The sequence below is a fragment of the Castor canadensis genome, chromosome 6 (assembly GCF_047511655.1).
Source record: "Castor canadensis chromosome 6, mCasCan1.hap1v2, whole genome shotgun sequence".
NCBI classification, from domain to species: domain Eukaryota; kingdom Metazoa; phylum Chordata; class Mammalia; order Rodentia; family Castoridae; genus Castor; species Castor canadensis.
The window spans coordinates 120,555,787-120,566,987 of NC_133391.1; the positions used below are offsets into that span (position 1 = coordinate 120,555,787).

Below are 11,201 nucleotides of genomic sequence, written 5' to 3' on the forward strand. Positions count from 1 at the left end.
TGATAATATTAAAATGCTTATTTCTCTAAAAATGTAAGTTAAAGCAAACTTGGTAGACAAAAATGGTAACAAAATCTAAATCTCTAGAAATATAGCTAAGTGACTGTAAGTAAAGAAGTCAGAGATTGATGGCTCACACCTATAATCCTAGCTACTTGGGAAGCTGAGATTGGGAGGAATGTGGTTCGAGGCCAGCCTGGGCAAATAGTTGGCAAGACCCCATCTTGAAGAGCAAAACGGACTGGAGGTGTGACAGCAGAGTGACTGCTTTGCAAGTTTGAAGCCCTGAGTTCAAACCCCAGTCCCACCAAAATAAATAAATAAATAAAAAGTCAGCGATCCCTTTAACTTTAGAGTCCATCCAGACTTCAACAAAGTTAACTCCTGGTTTTTTTTTTTGAATACTAGTATTTTCTTAGGTAGAAAATAAACATTTAGGTTTTCCTTTGATAAATTAGAGGGAAAAAAATTCTCTAGGAATCTTAATCTTACCTCTAGATCAGTTTCCATAAAATCAAAAACAAGGCTAATATTAGATTTATGTCCAAAAGCATCAAGGAGCTGCAAAGCAAAAATTTTTGAAAAGTTAATACTATTGGTATCATACCAAGGCAATTTTTAAAAATTTAAACAAGCATTTGGACTGCTGGTAACTGAAACAACTTCCTCAAATTTGGTATTTGTCCTTTTTTTTTGGACAGCACTAAAGGAATTAGCACTAAAGGACTTAGGAACATGAAAGTACTAAATTATTTTTTAAAGCCACCAAATAATTACACTCCTTGCCAAAACTTTGAGTTATAATTAAATGAATTGATGAGGGCTAGGGGAGTGGCTCAAAGGGTAGACCACCTGCTTAGCAAGTGTGAGGCTTTGAGTTGAAGCCCCAGTACTGCCAAAACCCAACACAAACAAACAAAGAAAAGAAATGAGTTAATGAAAACTTCAGCCTAGGCTCCAATTCAAAAAACTTCCTAAGCAAAGTACATAAGTACCCTTGTCAGGGGTAGTGGTACATAATCAAGCTACTTGGGATGCTAAGGGATCACTGGAACCCACAGGCTCAAGGTTAACATGGGCAACATACCAAAACAAAAAGAAAATCTAAGTAGCAACAGCTACCATCCACTGGATAAGTAAATTCTCCATAGCAGGCACTATTCCAGATACTTCACATGTGTTCGATTAACTAGTCTCATAACAACCTTAGAAGGTAAGGACTGTGTACATAGTTGAGAAAGAACTTGCTCAAGGTCTTTTTCTTTTTTTTCTCCACACTTATCTTCATTTTTTTCTTCTTAATCAGTTTCCTTAGAGACTGTCAAAAATTGCTAATGCTGACTATATTCCAAGTCGTCACAACAGGATATTGGGAAAAGTTTTCTATTAGCAATAATCATATCTTGGATAAACCTCATTGCATTGGTTATGATACTGACACTGTGCAAAGATTGCTCAAGGTCTTACACTGGCAAAAAGGGTTTTGAAAGCAGGCTGACACTATGAACCAGGTTTCTAGAATTCAAAATGACAAAACTAGCCTGAATGTTAACATTTGATTCATTTGATCATTTAAATGTAAGTTTTAAAGACACTGTGTACAGCAAGAATTAGGATAGAAAGTACATTACAGGCTGATAAATTTTCAAGCTTCCTCTGCAAGGCTCACTTAAAGTAAGTCATCTTGCTGAGCCTTCAACCAATATCCACGATATTCAGAAAAGGCATGGTCCCAAATATACAATTTAGATCATACTCACACCAATTATATTTGGATGACTTAGCTCTTGTAATAATTTTATCTCTCTTAAGGCTGTCCTATTTATACCTATGTAAAAAGGCAAAGTGAGAAGTGAGTAATAATTCTGAAATCTCAAACCCTCTTCCAAATACATTTTTTAGGAAATCTTAGGAAATAATAAACAATATTCCACGGAAAAATTAGGTCAATTTTGACAATTTTTACAACAAGTTTGTTATTCTTTTAGATTAGGTTGCTTTATGTTTAAAATGGTCTAATCCAGGCTTTGATAAATGGTGAGATGAAAAACTTACATCGTCTGTAGCACATTCGACATGGAGACCGTTACACTAAGAACACAGATCTATAAAGGCAGGCAGTAATAAGCACTCTTCCCTTGCTCCACAACTGCTAGCGGTAGATTATTTGTGCTAAAAGTGAATTAGTGGTAAGGCAGTATTTTTCCAAAACAAAAGACAGAATCCAAAGTAAGAACTGGGGCTGGCACTTACACAGATGATGGTTCTTTTTTAAATGAATTATATTTTGATGACTAAACAGGACTTGACACTCTAATGAGGTTTCAGAATAAGAAATACATCTTTTCTCCATATGTCTACTCCATAGCGAACTTCTCATGAAGGAGCATTGTGAATTTTCAAAGTAATTAGAAACTCAGAAATTAAATAGGCTTCTAATACCTTAAACAGTGATGGGGACAGTAAGAAATGCTCCTACAGCCTTACTGCCTTCCATTTACTTAGGTGATCTGAATGTTCCTCTGAACACTCAAATAGTGAAAATCATCCAATGTCCTCTCTCTACCCTGGGTTTATCTTTACTCTTCTGGATGCTGCAATAACTATCAGAACCCTTGCTACCTCTCATTAATACTTTGCTCATTTCCTCAGTCAGAAAAAAAAATTTCCTGTTCTATCAGATTACTTGACACACTTACCATCTTTAGCTTCTGATCTGTGTCCAAGTTTGATCTGGTAGAGAAGGAAAAACAAAACACACACACACACATTAAAAATTTGTTAGATTCTGCATAATCTACATGCTTCAAAAACTTAGTAGTGGTGCATGCTATTTATCCCAGTACTGGGGGTTGGGGCAGTTGAGGCAGGAGGATCATGATTTGAGGACAGCTTGGGCTACATAGTGAGGTCCTGTCTCAAAAATCAAAACAAAAAACTTGGTTATACAAATATATGCAGCAACTCAGATGTGGCTAGTATTCATGGCAAAAAGGTAGTGGGAATCATGTAGTAGAAAGGCAAGGTGTTGGAGGTATTGCTCAGTGGTACAATGTGTGCTTAGCAGGTGAAGGCTCTGATTTCCATCTTTAGCACTTCGGGGGAGTGGGGAAGAAGGAAGGAAGAATCAAGTATCTACTTTTGTCCCTTCAGTTTTTAGTCTTTTTTTTTTTTTTTTTTCTTTTCAGTACTGGGGTTTGAACCCAGGACCTTATGCTTGCTAGGCATACCATGAGCCACTCTGCTGGCCCTTTTTTGTTGTGTATTTTCGAGATAGGCTATCAAAAACTATTTACTTGAGCTGGCTTTGAACCACAGCTGAGTAGTTAGGATTACAGGCCTGAGCTACTGGTCTTAAATATTGAATTACAAATTCAAATTTAAAAAATGACTGTGTCCTTTATCTTTTCAAGTTAAATGTGGGTCAGATAACTAAGGACATATGGGTAAATTAAAAATAAATTACTTCAAGTTAATTTACTTGGGAGAAAATATGTGATGTAAATAGAAAATACCAAGTTATATAGTTGGTAATATGCCAATAAGCTCCCATTTTTCACAAAGCAAAATTACAAAATGTGATAAATACAAAATAAACAGGAATGAGCCACTGGCGCCCAGCTAAAAAGCATTTTCTTATTTAGTACTTTATTTTGTTCTTTTACTTGTTATTTTAAACAAGGACTGTTATTATGAGGAAGATTACCTCTGGAAACCACAGCTATTCCACCTTTGAAAAATCTCCTACCTGCTAGGTACCAGTGGCTCATGTCTATAATCCTAGCTACTTAGGAAGCAGAGATCAGGAGGATTTCAGATCAAAGCCAGTCCCAGCAAATAGTTCAAGACCCTATCTGGAAAATACTCAACACAAAAAAACTGCTGGTGGAATGGCTCAAGTGGCAGAGCTTAGCAAGCATAAGGCCCTGAGTTCAAACCCCAGTAGTGCAGGAAAAAAAAAAAAATTCTCCCACCTAAGTACTAAAAACATAACTTCCTATTTAAAATTAGGTCACACTTAGGACACTGACAAATAAGGAAATTTACATGGAAAAGTAAAGAGTTATAAATAGACAGTTTTTAAATCACTGTATTTCCCAAATATTTTAAAAACAGGATAATCTCATGAAACCCCTTACTTCATCAGCCAGATTCAACAGTGACCAATATTTTGCTACTTTATTCATCTTTTCCCTTTTGTTAGCTAAAATATTTTAAAGTAAATTTCAGACTTCATGTCATTTCTTTCCTATACGCTTAAGTGTATACCTCTAAAACATGGACATTCTTATATAACCATGAGGCCATTTTCAAATTCAACATAATTAACAATGATGCACTTAATAACTTCCTATTTTATTTTTCCTGATACTTTCCCATTTGGCTCATAGAGTAGCCAAAGGCACTTTTTTTTGGGGGGTGGGGGGGTACTGGGGATTAAACCTAGGGTTTCTACCACTTGCGCTACCCTACCAACCCTTTTAGTTTTATTATGTTTTAGAGTCAGACACTAATTTTGCCTGAACTGGCCTGAACTCTTGATGGAATTATAGACATGCACCACTACCTACGCCCAGCTTAGCAAAGAAAATTTAAAGAAGAGAAACATATATGTAGGATTTAACAGATTTCACAATTCATTATAAGCAATAGTATCTTTTCAAAGGATTGAAAAAAAATCACTCACTAGTACAAAATAACATGCCAAGAAATAATCCCAAGCATATACTGGAAATTAGCCTTACAAAAATATGGAGGAAAGAACAGGATATCGTCTTGCATGTTGAATTCCTATTTAAAAAAAAAAAAGAAGAGCCAAGATTGTGGCTCACACCAGTAATCCCAGTTACTCAGAAGGCAGAGATCAGGAGGACTGTGGTTCAAAGCAAGCCTGGAAAATAGTTTGCAAGATCCTATTTCCAAAAAACCCAACACAAAAAAACAGAGTTGGTGGAGTGGTTCAAGGTATAAGCCCTGAGTTTAAACCCCAGTACTGTGAAAAAAACAAAAGAAGAAAAGAGACAGTTGGGGAAAAAATATTAGAGCCCCATAACAGTACAGAAAAAGAACTGTACATGGAATAAGGCCTAAATATTAAAATTAATACTTCTAAGGAAAATTCCTTATAATCTGGAAATATGAAAGCACACAATTGTGAACTTATCAAGAGAAAAAATTAGTCAGGTGCTGGCAGCTCACATTTAATATCCTAGCTTCTTGGAATGCTGAGATCAGAAAGATCCTGTTCAGGACCAGCCCAGGCAAATAGTTCATGAGATCCCGATCTGAAAAGAACCAGAGCAAAATGGTCTGAAGGTATATGGCTCACGTAGTAGAGTGCCTGCTTTGCAAGCCTGAAGCTCTGAGTTCAAACACTAGTCCCACAAAATGGCTAACTTAACCATATTAAAATTTATCTTTTAGTGCCTCAAAAGATGCCATAAGTAAACAAAAAGCCCAGCTAAAGACTGGGCAAAGTAAGATATTTGCAATGTGTATTTCTGACAAAGGATCAGTATTCAGAATATACAAAGAATTACAACTAGTGAACAGAAAGAAAAAAATGTAAGCAACTGGCTCAGTGGCAGAACATTTGCCTACCATGCAGGCCCTGGTTTACATCCCCAGCACTGTAAAAAAAACCTAAGCAACATATAGAAAAAACAGGACAAAAATCTAAGTCAATTAAGTCAGGGCTGGCAGAATGGCTCAAGTGGTATAGTGCCTGCTTTGTAAGCATGAAGCCGAGTTCAAATCCCAGTCCCACAAAAAAAAAAAATTGCAGACTCTGTATATGTGTGTGTGTATATATTTATATATACACAGCTTAAAAGTATACAATACTAGTTGAGCACCAGTGGCTCATGCCTATAATCCTAGCTATTTAGGAGACAGAGATTAGATCACAATTCAAAGCCAGTCCAGGCAAATAATTCGAGAGACCCTAACTTGAGAGTACCCAACATACATACATACATATACACACACACACACACAAAAGAGCTGGCAAGGTGGCTCAAGTGGTACAGCACCTGCCTAGCAGGTGTGAGGCCCTGAGTTCAAATCCCAGTGTCACCAAAAAAAAAAAAGTATACAATGCTATATAGTTTTAAGATTTGAGACAAATACTGAAAAATGGGAAATTACCCAAAAGACCATCAATAGGGGATTGGCTAAGTAACTTGAGAGGCATAAATTCAATATGATCTTTTTTAAAAGAATGAGGTAGATCAATGATATTCAAAAAGCCTAAAACACAACAGGTGAAAGATCAGAGAGCAACTTATTTAATGGCTCCCTTTTTATAAAGTTAAACACGCATGTTAGCAAATGAGTGGGAACAGAAATTTGAGTGTTGAGGTGGAAACACCAAATCTGCAATGTTCACAGTAGACAGTACAGAGTATGCCTAAAATGGGAGAGGCAGGAGAAAAAAACTCATGAACTACTCTAAAAACGGTATATGCAGGCCAGGTTCACTCCTGTAATCCCAGCTACTCAGGAGGTAAAGAGCATGAGAGCCCATCTCAACACATACACTGGACTTGGTGGTTCATGCCTTTAATCCAAGCTACTTGGGAGTTGTAGGTAAGACTGTGGGAGAAGGCCGACCAGGCAAAAAGTGCAACCCTAACTGAAAAATAACCTAAAGCAAAAAGGTCAGGAGGTATGGCTCAAAGTGGTACAGTACTCACCAGTACTGTCAGGTCATAAATTCAAACCCCAATACCATCCCCAAAAAAAGTAATAGAATGGGTGAATGTGATGAAAAGTACATTATATGCATGTATGGAAATGTCACGATGAAACTTTTTATTGTGTACAATTTAATATATACCTTTACCTAATAAATGACTTTGAAATCCATAAAAACATATCACGGATTTTTTTTTAATAAAAAAAAGTCTATTACAAAGAAACAGGATGAATTCTAAGTCCTAACTAACGTTAAAGAGTAGGTTAAAAAAAAAAAAAAAAAGGGCAGGCAACAAGAACATACATTTGGCCAGGTGCTGGTGGCTCACATCTGTAATCCTAGCTACTGGAAGGCTAAGATTCAGAGGATCATGGTTTAAGCCCAGTGTAGGCAAAAAGTTCACAAGCCTCCATCTCAACCAAAAACTGGGCATAGTATCTGCTATTCCACACTACTCGGGAGTATCGCAGTTCCAGGCGATCCCATTCTTAATGGAAAAAAGCTGAGCATGGTGGTACACTCCTGTAATCCCAGTGAGGCCTAAAATAGGAGGAAAGAGATCTAGGCCAGCCTAAGGGGGAAAAAAAATAGGAGACCCTATCTCCAAAAGTAACCAGAGCAAAACGGGCTGGAGGCCTGGCTCAGCCTCCTGAGTGCATGTACCACTGTGCTAAGTCAACTCATTTCAAAAGAATCTGTACAAGTGTGCTCACCCATAGTCTTACATATAATGTGAATGGAATTACACAGACAATAAACTCAAATAAGAGGATTTCAGATTTTGATAAGTGCCATGAATATGACAAGCAAAGAATAAGGAAGGCATACCTGTTTTAGCTGGAGAAGACAGAGAAGGCACCTCTATGTTGAGGAGACATCTGAGAGAAACCTGAATAATAAGGAATCAGTAATGCCAAGTTCTAGAGAGAAAAAATACCAACCAAAGAGCAGAGCAAATGCACTGATCCTGGGACTGGAATGACCTTAAGGTGTCCAAGGAGGAAGGTCAGTGGCTAGGATATACTGAAAGATGATGAAGGGGTCAAGAGAATTAAGAGTGGGTTTAGTGTTGGATCATAAACCATAAGCTGAAAAACAAAGATATGAGAGAAGTAAAATAAAACAAAGATACTTATGGCAAGAATAACTGAGAGAAAGACAGCAAGCCAGGTATTAAGTGAATGAGAGGAAGTACCTGGCAGGCTGGAAGATGCAAAGTCTAACAATGGCACTTCAAAGCTGTTAGGATTTGTGGAAGAGAAACAGATTCAGAGTAGACACAGGCACACAAAAACATGGAGGTCACCTATTCCACCAACAGGCCCTAAGTAAGAAAAACTGCCTCTCCTTGAGATGGTTTTAAATTTCATTAGTATGGGAAACAGCAATGAATCTGGCTAGCTGGCTGGCATCAGGATATCTGTATTCAAATCCTAGCTTCAACAATTACTAGCTGTGTGGTCTTGACAAGTCATCTAACTACTATTGTCAGCCTCAGGTACGAGATGTGTAAAATAGGGATACTGATATCTACTTCTCAGGCTGTTTGGAAGGTTAAGTGAAAATATGTAGGTCAAAGTGCCTGGCACACAGAAAATTAACCAATTATGACCTAAATGTTCAAAGAATATAAGCTTAAAGGCAACCTAAGCCATTTTAGAAAATGCACAGCAGAAGCCCCACAAAGGGGTGCACACCTGAGAACTCAACACTCAGAAAGGGAGAGGCAGAAGGATCTATTGTCCCTCACTGTCTAGAGACAATGAGACTCTGTCTCAAAAAAAAAACCAAACCAAACCAAACCAAACCAAACAAAAAAACAAGCCAGGGGTGCTGGAGGGTGGAAGAAGGGGGTGGCTCACATCTGTAATCCCAGCTACTTGGGAGGTGAGATCAGGAGGATCAAAGTTAGAAGTCAGCACTGCTTCAGCAAAATGCAAGGAGGGTGGGGGCGGCACAAGCCTGTGATCTAAACCATGCAGGAGGGAGGGAGGCATACATGGAGGATTTCGGGCTGTCCAGGCAGAAGAAAAAAAGAGAGAGAGAGACCCTATCCTTAAAATAACGAAAGCAAAGAGGACTGGGGATGTAGAGCTCCTGCCTAGCAAATGCGAAGCCCTGTGATCAAACCCCAATACTGCCAAAAGAAAAAGAAAAGAGAAAGAAAACAAAACAATAAATAAATAAGGCGCATTAGTGTTAATGCTGGTGAAAGCTTTTCATGGTCTATCTGTACGCTGAAAATACAGATAAGACAGAGTGCACGTAGGTGGACAGAACCTAAGACCAGGGAAGACGACGACATCAAATAGTTCCGCAGATTGAACAGGTGGGCAGTCATTGTCCCCTTGGCCAACACCCGAGTTTATGCAGCAAAAACGACACACAGCTTCCTCTTCGTCCTAACTCACATTAATGGAACAAAACTGGTTCAACCCCAGAGGTCCATCTTGGAACCCAAGGCACTAATTAATGATATCGTCTCTGGAATTGATATGAGTAATTCCCATGATCGGCGTGAGTCCAAGAGTACAAAAAACAGTAGAAAATCGGCCTCTAACACGGACATCTTCAACGTAAAAGGTAACTCACTTTCTTAATGGCGACGATTTGGTTGGTGTTCTTATCTCTGGCCTTATACACCGTGGCAAACTAGAAAGAAAAACAGGAATAACACGTTTGTGGACGTCTGCCTTTTTGCTTTTTATAAACATTTGGGGAAGAAGAGAACCCAGGGCTGGCGACGTGGAACGTAGTGGGCGGCCCGCGCCGGCTAGTTCTTCAGGAGGGCGCTCTGGTGGGGGGGGAGTCACTTCTGGAATGGGAAGAGGGCAGGGGGTGCATCTGGGCGTCCTCCCCCGAGGAAAAAGAGCGGCCAGGCCAGTGCGAAGGCCGCCACGAGAAAACCTGCAAAGATGAGTAGCGCGGTGCTCACCGCTCAGGGCCCTCTCGGTGCAGTCCCCAGCCTCACCTGTCCCTCCCCGAGGAAGTCCAGCTTCTCATAGCGCTTTGCTCGAGACTTCACGTCCAAAGCCATGCGGAGCACGAAGCCCAACTCCAGCAGAAAAAGCAAGTGCGGAGACAGGAGGAATTTAAAGCTACCAGAGAGCCTCCAGCAGCTACTTCCGTTCATTAGACGCCGAGAGCTTAATAGCTCCGCCCTCACTTCCGGTGTGGGCGGGGTTGCCACTAAAAGGGTCCGGGCGGAGTCGACTGTACAGAAGCTGAGCGAGACTGTGGCCGCTTGCTTACTTGCTCTGTCACGTGAGACGAGCTGGTTCCGGAAGCGGAGCGTTCCCGGTGCCGCGGTGTCACTCTGGTACCTTTTTATCTTGGATATTTTTTTTCCACTAACAAGGACGGTTTAGCGTTCTGACATGATGTTCTGAGTTCGCCATTTGGTAGTGGTGTAAGACGGTGGAAGTCTTAGCCTTCTATCTGATCTCGCTTTCTAATCCTTGCTCTGCGGTCCTGTCGCAGCGGGTCCTATGCACGCAAACCCCGCAGTCTCAGCCAAGTTCTTATGGACTGCTCAAGATCAAAGCCAGTGCCTTTAAGAAGAAACAGGGCTGGCAGAGCGCCTGCCTAGCAAGGGTGAGGCTCTGAGTTCAAACCTCAGTACCACCGGAAAAAAAGAAAAAAACGGGGCCAGGTTGACAGAATTCAACCCTACTGAAATAAGTGCTGTAAAATAGGCTTCTTTCTGGTTCTCTGTTCTGTAAAAAATGGAAACAAAAAGACTGTATGGTAGGTGGTTGTGAGGATTAAATGAAGCATGCAGAACGTTTACATAATGTACTCCATTAAGCGTTCGCTGTGTCGTTAGTAATTATGCTTTAAAGGTTTCTGCCAGTGGCTGGATGCAATGGCGCCTGCTTAAGTCTTGATTCTCTGCATTCACATTTCTCTCCAGTTTAGAGGGGGGGGGTCATGGAGTTGCCCTAAGACTGCAATTCCCTGATGGATTTAAGAACTGTTGATTTTTCAGATGGTTCAGCTTTTTTCGTATGAAGAAATGTGACGCCCAAATTACTTACTTCTCAGGCTGGAACTGGAAGTTTTATTACCAAAAAAAAAAAATTGTAGAGGAGAATATTGGTTTGGACTGAGCTCCTGTAGTAGGCCCAACGGACTTCACTGGGGGTGTGGCTATCTACCTAGGCCCAATAGACCTAATCAAAATGAAGTCATTTCATACAGAAGTTCCACAACAAGAAACGAAGTTGTTTATCTGGCCTTCCAAGAAATCAGGAGAGAGAAAGGCAATAGTCAAATCCCCAAAACAGGTAAGTTTAGCAGGCATGATAAGGAACTCCCCTTTGCTTTAAGCCTGAATTAATGGAGCTGAATTTTTTCTGTTGTTCTGTGTTCTTACTCCATTCTTAAAATCCTGCAGTTCATCCTGCACAGTGACACACAAATATAACTCAGCACTCAGGAGGCTGAGGCAGGATAACCACTTGCTCATGGCAAGCATAAAGACATAGTAAGTTCCAGGCCAGCT

The 11,201-nt window shown here is 39.9% G+C and overlaps 1 protein-coding gene and 1 non-coding gene across 7 annotated transcripts in view; both read right to left on the reverse strand.

Annotated features, from left to right (window-relative positions):
- Cdk7 (cyclin dependent kinase 7) overlaps positions 1-9,859 on the reverse strand; it is a 66,916-nt gene extending 57,057 nt beyond the window's left edge. For 4 of the 6 annotated variants that reach the window (XM_074077353.1, XM_074077354.1, XM_074077352.1 and 1 more), the window contains exons 1-5: positions 9,669-9,859; positions 9,290-9,349; positions 2,700-2,733; positions 1,761-1,828; positions 493-561 (exon numbers count right to left, since the gene is read on the reverse strand). In XM_074077353.1, the coding sequence (XP_073933454.1) occupies positions 493-561; positions 1,761-1,828; positions 2,700-2,733; positions 9,290-9,349; positions 9,669-9,830 (393 nt within the window). In that variant the 5' untranslated portion in view covers positions 9,831-9,859. Of the gene's footprint in view, positions 1-492; positions 562-1,760; positions 1,829-2,699; positions 2,734-5,199; positions 5,286-9,289; positions 9,350-9,668 lie in introns of all 6 variants that reach the window. The other 2 variants (XM_020162669.2, XM_020162671.2) reach the window with 2 other exon arrangements.
- On the reverse strand, positions 1,307-1,452 carry LOC141424379 (U4 spliceosomal RNA). The gene has a single exon (XR_012449317.1). It is a non-coding gene; the product is annotated as a U4 spliceosomal RNA (small nuclear RNA).
- Positions 9,860-11,201: the final 1,342 nt, after the last annotated feature.